Below are 17,199 nucleotides of genomic sequence, written 5' to 3' on the forward strand. Positions count from 1 at the left end.
AAAAATACAGACTTTGCAAGGTGCATGCAAAGTCTGTATTTTTAGCCTCTGTTATTCCCTTTCGTAGAAAGCTAGACTATAACATAAATTGAATATGTTCAAATGTTAATGTGACAATTCGTTTTCAATTTTTTAACCACTATAAAAACCTTATGGTTAATGAGGGAAAATTTGTTGTTGATGTTGTTGTACACTCTCACCGGGAATCGAACCCCGGACCTTTGGCTTTACGCACCAAAGCTTTGACTACTAAGCTACGAGAGATGGCAACAGCAACAACGGCAAACCGTACACATTTTCCCTTATTAACCTAAGATAGTTTATAGTGAATAAAAAATTGAAAACACATGTTCGCATTAATATTTGATATTAACCACTAATAAATGTCAAAGTGTTTCATGACAACATGTTGTAATCTCTCGTAGCTTAGTGGTTAAAAAATTGAAATTGAATTTTCACATTAATAACCCTAGACAAAAATTTCCAGTCTCTTTCCAGTTCCTCAGAGTCTTTCAGAGTCTTTCAGCGTCTCTGAGAGCGTCCCTCACAGTCTCTCAGTTATTGGCTAGGTATTTTTATGGATCTCTCACAGTCTCTCTATGAGAGACTCGAACGATAAAATTGTTAATTCAGAGATTCGAGTCTCTCGTTCAGAGACTGGATTGGAAATGAGGATCTCTCTATGAGCAACTAGAATCTCTCGTTGAGAGACGCTAAACAATTTTTTTGACAGTCTCTCAACAGTATCTCTCAACGACCAGAGAGACTCGAGTCTCGCTTTCAGAGACTAAGAGACTATGAACATCTTTATCTCGGGATAATGTGAATTATATAACCAAAATTAATAAAAAATGGTAAATAATGTAACTGTTTAATATGGTATGGTTTTGTTCAACGTGTGTTATTCCAGATGCTTGATGAAGACTCAATAAGGGAGTCGAAACGTCGCAGAAATAATACTGTAATTATTGTTTAGCATCTTGATTTGTTCACATTCCTGATATACAATGATTTATATTTGTTTCTGGATGATAATATTCAATATTTTTGAAGTATATTTTATTTCCTGCCGTAATATCTAATTTTGTATGATAAATATCATATATTCCCGCTTATCATCTCGTTATAAATTGAGGCAGTAGGAAGAACGTTCTGTATGTCTTTTAATAATTAATCCCTCAATAACGTTACTATAGTATAATCTATTGTAAAAAATTAATTAAACACGTTTTCTTTATGGTACTTGCCAATGTGGTCATACGATGTGCCTGAGAAAATTGCGGCTTTAGATTAATCGTTCAGCAGATATGAGGGTAAACTAGAAATTTACGTAAACGCGATCGTGTGAATGCTTGCAATCGCTTTAATGAAATGTTTAAGTAAAACGGCCTGCGTGTTTAGAATTGTAATGATTTCATTTCTCAGTTTATGAGTAGTAATTCACTTGCTCATAGACTCTCTGAAAATATTAAATATGCAAATTTTTAATTTTTTAGAGTTAAATAGATGAAAGCATTTCATAGCGGAGTACTTAAATATTCAAGGAATTTGATTAAATATTTTCTAGCTCGTAATGAAAAAGTTCAATACCCTGTGCTACATACGCACAAAAATATTATTATTATTTCGAATTGATATACGCCAGCTGTATAAAACTGAAAACTACAAGATGTTGTGGTGTGCTAATAAATACCATGATCCAAAATTCTTAGAAAACGATTGGAAAATTTCCCTTACTAGATGAATCCAAAGCTAAACAAACAATGGATTCCACTTTTTCTCTTACAACATGTAAACGACTAGAAACAAAATGGGATTGTAAATATTTTGATATAAAATGATTGATTTTGATCTTACATCAATAAAATTATTTGCAACCCTAGTTTGGCTCTGATCTCACGCTAAACAAACCGTTTTGGCATCAGTGTCTTTTTTCTAATGAAAACGGGTGACAAAGGCAAATAAAGAAGCATACAGAAGAATTATTTGTTGCTGAACTGAGAAAACTATAACATAACAAAAAGATTGAAAAACTGTATCTCAATCGCTGCAAACAGAAAAATGTGAATCATACTCAATCTTCGCAGCTGGTGATATACTGCAAACACAATTATTGGTCTAGAAAAGCTCCAAAACTGAAAAATTGAGAAAATGCCTGCAAGGTTTTCTTAGAAAATATTTTATATTTGAGTGAATGTAGATAATTAAATAGGTACTAGAAAAAAGTATTTTACATTTGACATTTAAAATACAAATAGGAAATCTGTTTTGTATTTTACACTTGAAATAACAAATAAAAAAAGTATTTGCATTTTCCATTTAAATACTTTTAAACACCCGTTTTGAACAACTCTGGTCCTAACCACGTAATACCTTTGATAACCCCATACAGTTAATATTATTGTATCTTCAATTTCATAAGTAATTCCCGTCGTAATGTCTTTATTTTATGTAAGTGTGTTAATGGCGTTTTCCAATCTATCTTTTGTCCAATAAAATTTAAGTATCACAACCTATTTTTTCTAACACCAACTACCTAGATAATACCATCATAAAAAATACTATAGGATCATTCGGGTAATTCACATTCAATAATAAAACTTTATTATCAAATCCATACCATCATATTCCATAAAAGGGTGTAGACTTTCGGAACTCAAACCCGTCTGTATATACCCTAAATTTTATAATCTTGCAAATAACATCAAAACAGTAACCGGGTTAACTAACTTTTCCATTTGGAGATTTGGAGTATACAACTATCTAGAAGAAAAATAAAATTATTGAAAATAAACATATAAAAAATAACAGAACTATGATTTTAAATTGATAAGGTGTTTATAACAATTTACTTTCTACATAAAAATAAATATACATTTTATGCGTGTTATTCGGTTAAGGTTAGTAGCCTTTGTAAGAGCACGTTTAGAATATGAATAGGTCTAGACGAAAGAGTGCAATATTCTTCGTGAAAATACTACTGGGAGTGATGCACTACGAATTCCAAATTTTACGCCGGGTATAAAACGGATGTATATTCTGGCAATTTACGTAATTTAAAGGAAAAAGTTAAATTTTGTCATACTACCACTTGTCATAAAAACAGCAACCTAAGACGCATTTCTTCGTTAGTTGAATATGATATTATTATTGGAATAATTCGAAGTGTGGTCTGATTCCACATTTCTTTTATTTAATCATCTAAAGCAGTGATTCCCAACCGGTGGTTCGCGAACCCCTGAGGGTTCGCAGTGTTTGCAGAGGGGGTTCGCGAAAATAATAATGTAATGGCGGATTTTTTGAAATGCTATTAAAATCAAAAGCAAAAAAAAACAAAACAAAAACACAAAAATTAAAGAACACACTCACTGTAAAACAAATTGTTCACTGCCTGTTTGTTAAGAAATCTGTAATAAATTTCATTATTTTCAGATGTCAGATATTGAGTCTAACTTTGAATTGCTTTGTTCTATCAAATAGCCACAAATATCCCATTAAGAGTTTTTCCAAATGTAAAACATAAGAACCAGTTTGTTAAATTTATCTTGTTTTCAACTTTTATAGCCATCATTTTAGTCTTATTAATGTTTTATTTAAATGTTTCACGATTAATACAATCAATTATTCTGCAATATGAAAAATATACATTCTATCAAATTTTATTGCCCTTCTTTGCCCGTCATTATCGACTACATAGGGGGTTCGTCAAATTTTTTCGGACCTTTCTTATGGTTCGCGAGGAAAAAAAGGTTGAGAAACACTGATCTAAAGGAATATACATATTTTTGAATTTTCTCAATATGTTTTCGTTTAAGATTATTAGTGTTTGGTATAGCAGCCTCTATTGGATAGGTTGTTTTAGTTTCTTTGATGGTCAGTTTGATTTCAGGTCTGTTATTAATGACTGTTTTGTATGTAATTATGTCTCTACCCAATAATGCTTGCCTAAGTGGTTTTCTAATATATTTTGATGGATCAAATATACATCGGTACCACGGTTTCGATTTTAACAATTGCATCTGTGTGATTATTTTAAAATGTCAAAAATTAATTCGTATTCCCATCCCAAGCATAAACCAAAAACGCTACTAGTTTGATATTTTTTTTTCAAATTAACTAGTCGGTCAAAAAGCAAAGAAGCAGGTGTTGTGTCTTCTTCCAAACAATCTGAAATTATGGTAGAAGGTACACCTGTTTATTATTATTATTTGATAGCACTCTAGGCCCACGGAGTTAGAAAATACAAGTAATATACCAACAAGCCCCTAACCCTGATTTCCTTACAATTTAATAGTGAAATAACTTCAGGTTAATTCACTCTTCAATAATTTGTCGAATATCTAAACGTGTAACTATGTACTTATTTAACCCTTTAAGCTATCGTGTTAAAATTCCGCTGACCTAGAAAGTAGGTTACATGGTTCTTTCTAAATCAGGTAAACAACGTCGTTGATGCGACTAGTAACGGCGTATGTAGCATCCTAAACTAGCTGTAGTTTTGGGGAACGTCCCATCCGTGTTGATGGATTGTGTCGTCCACTGTCGTCTTCATTAAAACTTACAGAGTTGGCTCATCAATCGTATCTCGCTGTTATGCGGTCACTTTCGAATTTTACGAATGGCTTCTAGTCGTTTTCGTAATTTACGCACGTATTTGGTTGTAGACACTGAGGAGTCTCCAGAGCTACCGAACATCATGCCCTTAATTCTTTTCGAAAAAATATGCTAACTGGTATTCATCCAGTTGCTTCATGACGGACGGCTAAGAAGAACAGAATAATAGAATAATGCTCACTAGTTCAGTGATGTTCTTGAACAATGCCGATTCGAAGTTTCTAACTTCGTCGGAATGCAATTCCATTGATACCCTATAGCGACCGACCAATCGGACTGTTAAAAAGCTTTTGGTTTTCTGATTCGGTATCACATAAGCTTCAGGCCACTTGCTAAAGTAATCTACAACAACCAAGGTGTATAAATTACCGGAGTATGGTCCTGTTACATGGATTGTTATTCTCTCAAATGGCGCTCTTAGGTTTTCTGATGGATTCGTCGACAACCTCTTCATAATTGTAGGTTCCGCTAAAATACAGCCACTCACTTCAAGTGTCAATCGTTTGGAAGAAGAAACGCTATACCATCGACTATTTTTAATTTCTCAGCTCATTATAATTGGCATTTAGGTATTTTGATTGCAAGTGTTTAGCAGTTTCATCAAACCAAATTCCATTGATGTGGTTCGTAATATAAATACTATTTCTTGTGCAATGGTAATTTCTTTCACATCTCTTCAACCTCCATAAGCGCTCCATGACAGATCTTACCTGCTTACTTCCTGTTTTCTCATAGGTTAATAATCACAATTCAGCGAGTTGTCTCTGATTGCCTTCTTCCGATAATTACGGTTGACAAAATACCACACCGAACCATGATTAGAAAATATTATGATACTTAGTACTCCAATTATACATCAAAAATTATATGGTACTTAAATTAAATCATAAAGACATATATATGTCAGACAGTTGAACTGACTGAAGGGAAGGTTACTTTTTGTGTCTAGACAGAGCACGAGAAAAGGGACTAAATTTGAGTCATCTGCAAAAATTAAACTATGACCGGTCATTATGAAAATGATTGAAAAAGGAGTAATCACAAACTGATTAGGTAGTTACAAATTTTCCACATTACAATTTCTTCTTTCTATTGACAAATTTGAGAATGACATGCTAGTCGATAATAGAGCAGCAAATTCACGAGCGGAACAAAACTAAAGGGAGTACTGATAAGTTGGTAAAGAACCGAAATATTGTTATACCTCAACTAAATGCTTTATTTTTCCAGTTTATAGTAATAAACGATTTAATTTAATTTCATTTCCATTTTATCAATTCGCAGGAAATTAGCACATTAATTCTGTTAATCCCACTACTAATACACTTATGAATACAGTTGCAAGTTAATTAGAAACATGCAAAGAGACACTTTGCGGATTTGATGAATTAAGTTCTGTTGAAAACTGAAAACAGGCACGCAACTCAACAGGTTTTCCACGTAATAGTTACCACTAATTGATAACATCAATTAGAAGTAACAAATTTACGTCTTATATGACCTTTTTTTGAAATATTATTTTAATATCGTAAATAATTTTATGTTAACTTAGTCACATTAAAGAGCTTAACGAATCAATCCCGGTTCAGGCTAAACTAACCTAACCATATATTAAAACTATAGTAGTCATAAGATCATTACAACGTTTTAACTCTCCCGAAATATCCCCTTTCCTATTACTTTTTACATATAAATGTATGTTTTAGTCAAATATTAAAGCTCCGCCGCTAGTATGTTTGACTAGGTCACCTTTAGGTCAAGAAGACTTAGTCAAAATCCAGACCAATTGTGTATTTCGATGTTTGCCCAACAATTTTTTATCTAATTCTAAGAGAGTCTGAATCATACAGTCTTACGTTGAAGCTTAGATTTAATTGGATTAGGAGAAGTTAGGTTAGGTTTTTTAAATTAAGGCATTGGATATAGTAGTATAAGCATCTAGCAAGGAGACATTAGAGATAGCGTTAAATAAAATGGAAGCGGTATTGAGAAAACAGTACTGTATGAAAATAAATAACAGTAAAACAAAAATACTGGTATGCAACGGAAGGAAATGTAGGGAAAGAGCGAATATAAAGATATGAGACGAAGAATTAGAAGAAGTGGCCGATTTTAAGTATCTAGGAAATCAGATAAGTCAGGTCGGAAGCAGTAGTAGGGATATAAAGCAGAGGATAGCGCAGGGTCGAGTCGCCTTCAATAGAAAGAAGTCACTTTTATGCTCGCGAACGGTTAATTTAGAAATTCGAAAAAGGTTGTTAAAGCTTTATGTTTGTACGGGTGCGAAGCATGTGCAGTGGTCGCGGCGGAAAAGAAAAGGTTAGAAGCGTTCGAAGTGTGGTGTTACAGACGAATGATGAGGATACCGTGGATAGAGAAGGTTAGAAATGGAGAGGTATTAGAAAGAGTAAGAGAACTGAGGACTCTATGGAAGTTGATAAGAAATGGGCGAGATAGGTTAGTAAGACAGCTTCTCAGGCATGAAGGTCTAGTCAGAGACATATTAGAGGCAGAAACAGGAGTTAGGAGGGGTAGAGATAGACCTGGATTAAATTATTGTTCGCAGATAGTTAAGGATATGGGTTGTTCTAGTTTTAGGGAAATGCGAAGATTAGCTCAGGATAGGACAGAGTGGAGGTACGTGTCCAACTAGTCTTAAGACTGACGACCTTATGATGAAGATGAAGGCATTGGACTAGAGAGGTGGGTGTCACATATTTATTGGTGTCTGACTGCGTTTATAGCATTCAACGAAGGAATTGTTCTTACACGCGTCAAATGGGCGTCCTATGCCAGTTGCCTCATAACTCGAAATGCCCCAACTAACTTAGTCAAGGTCAAAGCCGTCCACTATTTTCTTGAGGGAAGGAAAGTATTAGTGACCGGAAACAAACAACTGTATGAATAGGTGTCAATTTTTGGTCTCATCCTGTAGAATATCTTGCATTATGATTCTACGAATGAGGGCGATGGGTACAAAATACGCGGATGACCCAGCTGTAGTAAGAATGGGAGGGCGCTAAAGATCAATATAAGACACAGCCTAGAGGTCGTTAAAAGATGACTGTCAAATCACCATCTGCCGCTGGCTAAAGATTAGACGGTAGTATTACTGCAGGACGAGGGTAGGAACTGAGAGAGCTTAAGCAATGGGGGGAAGTTACATAAAAAGCACGGAGTCCTGAGTTACTTGAAGTTACTTATAACGAAGGACCTAAATATGTCTGCCCATTGTGATGTCGTTACAGAGAAAGCAAGAGCATAGATGCTAATGCTGCGAAGGCTTCTACAAACTGAAGAGGGTGTAACCATTGCCAAAGGAGGATGTAAATTGGAATTATGTACTCGACTATCCTATATGAGGACATAATGTGGTAGTTTCTACTGACGAGGAAGAAACGTGTCGTTATGCTCTTGGGATACCAGTGTAGGATGGCGCATCATATTTGTGGAGTATACAGATCAACTTTGACCGACACTGTCCGACACAGCCTTGGTAATCGCTGACATTCTTCCCGTGTATTGATTAGCATAAGACAGAAGCAAAAAGCACAAAGGCAGCTGGCGAAAGTGGTGACATAGTTCTACTAAGAGAAAATACCCATAATATTTCCTCATAAATGGAGACAGTTGACACACCATTTTACTAGGCAATTATTTACGGTTCACTGCTGACTTGTGCATCTGAGTTTCGGATAATCCAGAATATCTCTTTATTTATTTTAAATGGATGGAATTTCTGGTCCTTGGTTAAAGAACGGCTCTGGTATACGATGGAAATTGTGAGAGTGAAAGCAGTAGGAGAGAGGGTGGCTCAATCAATGACAAACAAGTGAATGTTATATCTTGTATTAAAATGTCAACGAAATAGGAAAGGTCTATACAAAATCTAAATGTAATTAACACTAATAACAGTAAATGTTCAGATGCTATGCCACACAAGTCTCGTTCCATGGTTTTCATATTTTCGCACTTTTAGTAATGTGAACAATGGCACGATGACTTTTTTGGTGTTTCTAAATTTTCTGCACATCATAAATAGACGCATATGCTTTCCATTTATCTCGTATATTAGCGAAATACTGGTTTCGAAGAAACCGAACCTTTCGGCTCAAAAAACTATTCTTTAATGAACGTACAGTACCGAGATTTTTAAATTTATGCGCATGGCAGATGTACCCGTGATCTACTAGAGTAAATGGACACTACTTCGGAACTACTATTAAGTACACTTCGTTTAGTTTCTCTAGCTATGTGACCTTTAGTTTGACTGGCGCAAAGTAGAAAAGAACAGCACTAGGCAAGAAAAGAAAGGAGACAACTCTCGGCCGAACTCTCAACCGGTGAGGAGCGTATAATCCGTACAGTACTGCACCAAAAAATTGACCATTTTATCCACTAAAATTGCATTGTTCAAATGTGTTGTTATTGGTACCGATTGCTACTGAAAATATCAACAAGATGTTTATTTATATTTGAAGACATATTAAAGGCTTTAACGCTTATTTTCTACTCGCTCCACTTTTCATTATTGAATAAAACTTTTGGCATTTTCTTTGGATTTTACCAGTGCGTATACAGACATTGAAGGGGCACATCGCTAGAGAAAGTAAACGAAGTGTAGAAATAAAGATTGAAAATTCCGTAGTTATTTTTTAGGCATATAGGTATACTTAAACCTTAAAAGGTCTTTGGTCTTTAACGTTTTTCTAAATTCTGAAATCATAATTTTCAGTTTTCTTTTTTATTTTCAAATATATACTATGTATGTCGTTGATTTATTTATTATTATTCTAATACACGAGCTTAGGGGGACAGGCACCTTATAGCGATAACCGAAAATATCTGTATATAAGCCTGGTTAACTAACAATTTTTATGACTTCAATAAGCACTGGAAAGGAATGGCAGTGGATGACGACGTACTAACGTAATCATTATAATATATAGACGTGCTTATATGAAGCATATTAGTTTTGGTCGCTGATTTATTACAACCGCCTGTGGCGCCCCGGTGAAGTCAAGTAAGATCAAAATCGCAATCCACGTCAAGTAGTTTCGATAAATCAACTGATTAAGAACATAATATTGATTAGAACGAATTTTCTCTTAAACAAAATCTTAACACATTTTACAACTTTTTTATATAATAGTTTTAACTATTTATATGGTATTATTACACGATTCAAACGTTTAAATCATGTCGTACAATGTGGAGTCTCCAAGTTTAAACAAAAGAAATTTCACATCATTTATATCAACTCACGATACCTGTAACTGTTTGTATTCGAAAATAAATAAATAACCAGTATATTCTCCAATAAAATGCAACTTCTTAATAATTTATTAAACATTATTTAATATTATTCAATTGTTGAATTAAATTACCATACTGCATTTCCTTTTAGGCCCGAATCAACGTCATAATCAACTTCAAGGGGAGTCCTGGCTTCATGAATAATCTGGAATCAACCGAAGCTGCACATATGGAAAGACATAATCCATTACTTTTTCCGCGCCGGGAAATTAAAATATTCAGGTATGTGGTTCAGGTAATATCAGAACTTTCAGCTTTGTTTTAATACATATATACGTATCTTCATTATTAATAATAAAAATGTAACACACAATACAATAACGATAATCTAATGGATTTCCATACAACCAATGTGCATCATTTTTATTTAGAATAATTTTTGTTTTCAATATAACGTCTGTTATCTATATTATCAAAGATGATCAGGTTATTTCGTCAGTCCAACATAGGGTATTGTCTAAATTCAAAGTTGGCCTTATATTGAACCTACATTTATTATCATTAATGTGATACTTGTTTCGTCTGATGACATTTACTTATTTCTATGGATGTTCGAAATTCGCGTACACGACAGGTAGCTAAAGAACTGTTTTATACATCGACTTAGATCAAACTTTAATATCATGTTTATTCAATAAAAAAATACTTTTTTCACAGTTTTTGAGTCATTTGGCTCGGGAGGCATTTAGCCCGGGGTGCATTTGCATTTTTTGAGCCAGAGAGACTGAATGAGATCGGGCATATTGTTGCACTTTCAGTGGAAAAAACCTAGACACAACGATGTCTTTCTAATTCAATAAAATGACTAAAGACTAGGCCAAATAATTCGTTAAAAGTAGCGACCACTGGCTTCTTAAAGTATCGTCTGGTGTTAGTCACATGTGGTTTCTGTTGGTAATCGATATAAGCTGCTCGTAGCCACTTCTAGTAGCAACCTCAACGATACAATATTGTAACAAAAAAAATATGAAAACTGAATATTTTTTTAAAGCGTAAAAATCACGTACACTAATTATATACGTACTACACTTTATGAAATTCATTATTACTATCGTTGATAAGGTGAAATGATTCTTTATTGTCTTGACTCTATGCAGTATTCACCGTTTTCTTGTTTAACGGAATGGTATGCAAAACAAATTCGTGCATTTGTATGCTCGTAATTTTCTCATTTAAAGGCTAGTTCGTTGAGCCCTAACCAAGATTAAGTTGCGCTTTAGCATGTTATCTACAAGAGGACAAAACGCTCGTTAATTGACCGAATCTGGAACAGGAAATNTAAGATAGATAAAGCTTTGTTCTAAAGCCTGTCGAAGGCTATTTTAAATTTTTTAATTTCTATTGAAAATACGTGTCCTACAAGAAGCATCAACTTTAAGCACTTGTAAAAGCTTTTAATGACCATATTATTGAAACCAAAAAACGTACCGAGTTAGTATGAACCTGTATTTGTTACCATACAAAAAATCACATATTTATCTCGCAGCGTTAAATCAAAATGTTTAGAATAGAAATCCATGTTTTCGGAAAAATTCAGACTAAGCACGAGCGGTCTATTGCGGTCAATTCTCTTAATAAATGACACCGAATCTTTTTCTGTTTACCGATTCCATCCGCGAATAATGAAATTTTAACCGAGAATACAGGAACTGGGTTGCAACTTTTTCACCCGCGAATAATGAAAACGCGAATAAGGAAACCGTGAATAAGAAACTTTTACTGTACTGCAAAACATTATTCTACTAATAAACGAAAACTAAGCTCGGGCTGTATTTCTTTCTTTTAAACGGTCTAAAAGCGAAGACAGTATCGTTAACACAATCAATACAATCTGTGGAACAAAACCAAATGTTTTTTCTTATTTATTATTTAGAATCATTGTATTAAAATGTCTACAGAGAACAGAAATTGCTATACAGTTTTGTCTGTCTTCAGCACTAAACATAATAATATAATGACAAGCTTTTTTTTGTTTTAGAACGGCTGCACCATTAGCAAGGGTAGCGCAACCAGATGAAATAAAGGCCAAAACTTTCAACATGAGTGAAGCTAATTTTTCTGTCAAAAATGATTCTTCAGGAGGAGGATTTCACATAACCAATGGTCATGGAATAATTTTTGTCGAAAATACTTCTCTAATTAGAAATAGTTCTTCCCCGATCAGGTATGCTCATCCATGACAAACTGACTATTAAGTAATAAGTAATCAGAACAGTACACCTTTTTATATCCACCTGACAAAATGAATGTTTAACCAATTTTTTAATATAGTGTTTTTCTTTGCAAAGGATTAACATGACATATTTTTATATTATCCAGTTGATAATAATAATAAGAGGTGTTTCTGAAACAGACAGCAAGCTTTAGAGTGTGTTAACTATATGCAACACGGAATAGCATGGCGTGATTAAGGAACAAAAATAGTCATAAGAAAACCAGAAGTTGAAATCCGAAGCCGGTTCTGGGCGTAAATTGACGATGTACAGAGAAAATTACGATTGCAACCAAGTAGCTACATCGACGGAGAATGTAAACAATGACGGTTACGTTGTGTAAAGTGAATATATTAATAGCATGCTGCCACGCTACCACATTAATACTATTTAGGCATCCATTGCGATAAAAGTTGATTAAATAACTAACTTATCCGTCGATAGTATCAATACTACTTGAAATACACGTTAACATAATATTAAGACCATATTAAATTGTAATTTTATTAGATTTCCAAACCACTATTGAAGAAGTGCCAAAGTACGTTAATTTTTCTTTTATGAGTAATTTGTCAGTAACCCTATCCTCCCATTAAGAAAAATTGTTTACAACATTAGTAAACACACACGTACACACATACATACCTACGTAAACTACAAAAGTTTGTCTGAGTCCCGCGAAAACGTCCGGCATTTGACTTACTTCATTTGCAACTATTATACACGGTCGTGCAAACCATGAGCCCTCTTCGCTGACGTTTAATACACATGCTATTTCATAAAACCCTTTACAAACAAGTCAAGAGAATTTAGGTCAATACTACACCCCGACCAAGGTACAACATCTATATATTCAAACCAGGGTCTAGGAAACTGCGTCTAGAAACTCACACATTGGTCAATGCAATGATACTATTCCACACTGACACCTACACCCTGTCTATAATACAATACATACAAGCCAACAACGTTAAAAGAACAAAGAACTACTCTAGGTTTTAACATAAACGTCGTCAATCACGCTTAATCTAATCTAATAAGTAAAAAAAGGGGGAGCGTGTATTAGTGCATAAGCGACAAGAACTCCTGTTGATACGTTAGTTCAAGCTGTGGAGTACCATGTCGCCAGAGGAAAGATATAGCGCGTTAGATAGATGGATGGACTGACGATAAGCTGGAAGAGATTATTGGCCGGTTACTAAAGTCATCAGGAAGTTGAAACCAAGAATGTGCTAGAAATATAAGAAGTTGAGTCATGTATGAAGCGCTTACAATAGCGAGGAGACTACTCAAGAGTGCACATGTTATGCATTCAGGAAAACTATATTAGTCAGAGGCGACGCGGCGGGGAAAACATCGATCCTAAAATAGGAAGCCTAAGGTTTAATTGAACTGACAAAAACGATGAAAGACTGAGTTGTGGTGGATACTCGAACAAGTAGAATAATTTATTATAAAACCCAGAAATTTGACCATGTCTAGCAATCTTATGTTAATCCAATGCAAGCTATAAATATACCGTCATTGGAGACTTAGTAGTTGTTTACCATGCAAGTTGAAATAAAGATATGAAAAATTTCTTTTTAATACTAATTTTTAATATGGACTGGAAATATGATTTTTGTCTGAGTTTGAGGTTTGACATTGAATGAGCAAAAATTCGAACCGCATGTGTAAGATACTGATATGCCACAAACTAAATTGATGAACGCGGAAACTGGAAAATTTGAAACAGATCCCTGAAGCTTTCTTGGAAGTCTTCGAGGAAGTCAGCGACAAAGATCATCCAACTGAGCAACGGCAACTAATAGGATTACTCGCACAATTCTAAGACGTGTTCGAATTAGAGAACGGCAAGAAGGGGTAAATCAACGTCGTTATCCACAAGATAAACACCGGCGGAGCGCAATCCTTACGGTACATCAAGAAAACTGCCACTGGCCAAGAAGGGAGAGTTCGCCGGTGGAGACGTCGTCAGTAGTTTCAGACAATCAAAAAAATCGGTCGATACGTTTCTGTGCGGAGTACCGCCAGCTGAATAATGTAACGAAGAACATTTGTTTAATCGACGATATTCTCAACCTTAGACCTTATAAGTGGATTTGGATCCTAAAGCCAAACAGAAGATAATATTCACCACCTGAACAAGATGTAGCAATTTAAAGTGATTCGAACGACCCAAGGAGACCGCTTAGCTGGATGAATTTGCTTAGTATAGAAAACAGGATAATGAAAATAAATACTTCATGGTGATTATGGATTATATCAAATGGATGCAGAACCGTTGGGATTCTATTCTAATCGGGGCCGAAACTTCGAGTTCACCGTATTCCAGGACGTTTAGAAGATATTGGATATTCACAAAACCCGGACTACACCTCTGAACCCGTAATAAGATGGAAGGGTAGAGCGAATGAATTGGAACATTAACAAGTACTTGTCCAAGATGGTCTAAAAACATCAGAGAGTGAGATTGTTATTTGCCATTGTTTCTTACGGCAAATCGATCGTATGTCCACGAAACTACTGGTCAGACACCATTAAAAGTATTTCTTAACGGGAGTTTTTCTTGTTTTCGTGGTAGAGCGGAAATCTTCATAGACATTCAGTCGTCTGTAGGACTGGAAAGTGCCACATTACCGAAGGCTTACGGACTTACAGACAACAACCCCTCGACCTTAGACCGTTCTAAGTCTGTTTGGCTCGGCTCTCTTCAGTGGTAGCTGCCACCATGTAATTTAAAGTTTGACTGTAAACCTGGCAGGGATGTTGCCAGAGAAAATTATGTTAGTGAACTTCGAAAGCGAGTTGACGTTGTCTACGAAATGGTACGTTCCCAAAAATGGTTGGTGACATGCACAGTTAACACTTATGACACAAGGATCACTGCTGGAGGTTTCCAAGAAGGAGGCCTGGTAAGGATATAAAATCCACAGCATTAGAGTTGTCTATTACTGAAGCTGCAATAGCAATGGGAAAGTCCATAGAAAATTGTCCAGACAATAAATGATGTCATCTATCAAATTGGATGTGCACCGAATAGGAAACTGAAAATTGTCCACTTTGAGCAATTAGTTCCGTACGCTGGGGACAGTCACGAAAATGCTTGTACCAGAATTATGCCAGCTCGATTTCTAGTGTTCTTCTAAGTGTGGTTTGAAGTTTCTACTAAACTGTCCATTATAGATATAATGGAGGTACCTACAGGTTGGTTTACAATCGTCGGAGCACTTCTGTTTGTTTATTTTAATCCTTGTTACTTTTTATTTACTTTTTTAACAAATGATTTATTATATAAGCCATATCGAGATCATATTGTTAAAAATATATTTTATTAGCTACAAAACCTAAATAAATTTTAAATTTATTATCCTTATTATTTGGCATTTCGCAAAACAATTGTAACATGAACTAAATAAATTATGGAAATAGTCGAAAGTTGTAATTTGTTATATTTTATATACCCGCCTTTTATGTAACGTATATCGTTACAGCAGTAATAGTAACAAAAGCACTTGAAAATCATACAACAATTATACCACGTTGAAATATCTATGATATCTATAATAAGACACGTTTACACGTTCCTAAATGACTTAAATGACTCACAAGCTGACATTAATTCTCGTTCACTTAACTGACATATTAACTACTTACCTACACGTAACATACAATAAAAGCTGTATATTCTATCCCTGTATTTACTCAGATTTATTAGATGCGTAACTTCTTGTATCCAACATCACACAGTCTTATTCTCACAATATTACGTGGAAAAAGTTAACGTAATAGAAGTCATACTAATGAAAACAGCTAGGTTCATTTATTGTACTTAACACTTTTTTTCTCTATCTTGTGGCTTTTTCGTAAGTACTTACATATTTCTCTTAATAAACGCTAGTTGTTTGAAGGGGTATGTATGTATCTATGCTTTTAAGTTTTTCAAACGTTTAATAATTTTCATTTTGTGATGGAGGAAAAAATGCACTTTTTGTTCTGAAACTATATTCGCAAATTTATCATTTCTTTGGAAAATTATTTTTCTACATTTTAGTGCGCCTCGATAAAAAGCATCTTTGAATAAAAAAAAAACACAACGTATAATTATACAACACGCTCCTGAAGTGAAGCTCCTTCAAACACACAAACATACCGGAAAAGAGGTTAAGGAATTGGTTTAATGGTATTATTTGTACACTATGCTTCGCACGGGTGCAATGCTGATAGTAAATATACTATAGAATGTCTTTATATACAACAATCACAGCTTTTTTGTCATTAGACAATACAAACCGGCCGGTACCGCCGCAACCGCTATGTCCCTGCATTTTAAGTCTCTAATATCTTCGAAAATATTCATTTAAATTACATGCTGTAAAGGGCCATATTGATCTATATTAAATGCACAATGTATTTAAAAGTACTCAATTGGATAAGAATTATTGCTGTATTGCTTAAAATCGCTTCGTAAATAAGCCATTATTTCTCGTAAAAAGTAAAAGATAGAAAATAGTTATTGTGGGTTATCCCTAAGAAATAGACATATACCATCCCGGACTTTCTTGTAGACCTTTTTAAGGTGTACAATACTGAAGTATATTATTTTGATCTTTCTCGTAGGGTTCAGTCAGCGTTTGCAATGTAAGCGCAAAAAAGTGTTTATTTACGACATCACATTACAAACCTCTAAAACTATCAGTGTTTCTCTACTATATTAGGCATGTATTATACATATAAACCATCCTCTTGAATTGCTCTATCTATTAAAAAAGACTGCATTAAAATCCGTTCAGTAGTTTCAAAGATCTAAGCATACATAGGGACAGACAACGGGGGAAATGCGTTGAATGATTTCGTTACATACCAACTCGCATGAAACGCACTGTTAAGACAGCAGGTAAAAGTTGGTCTGTGTTCTGTCGGGCTGCCTGCGACGCGCTGATGAGATCCAAAAAGATCGAAATCGCGATCCGCGTCTGGCAGTTTCGACAGAATACAGACCACTTTCAATTATTTTATTCGATTATGGTAACGTGCCTATCACGTTGAGGTTGGC

General features: G+C 34.7%; 1 protein-coding gene across 1 annotated transcript in view; it reads left to right on the forward strand.

The window, feature by feature from the left end:
* Positions 1-17,199, forward strand: part of LOC108741709 (proto-oncogene tyrosine-protein kinase receptor Ret) — a 148,601-nt gene that overhangs the window by 115,241 nt on the left and 16,161 nt on the right. Inside the window, exons 7-8 of the mRNA XM_025980372.1 lie at positions 10,022-10,152; positions 11,909-12,094. Coding sequence (XP_025836157.1) covers positions 10,022-10,152; positions 11,909-12,094 — 317 coding nt within the window. The remainder of the gene's footprint in view (positions 1-10,021; positions 10,153-11,908; positions 12,095-17,199) is intronic.

This window comes from Agrilus planipennis, unplaced genomic scaffold (genome assembly GCF_000699045.2).
Source record: "Agrilus planipennis isolate EAB-ADULT unplaced genomic scaffold, Apla_2.0 scaffold168, whole genome shotgun sequence".
Classification (NCBI taxonomy): domain Eukaryota; kingdom Metazoa; phylum Arthropoda; class Insecta; order Coleoptera; family Buprestidae; genus Agrilus; species Agrilus planipennis.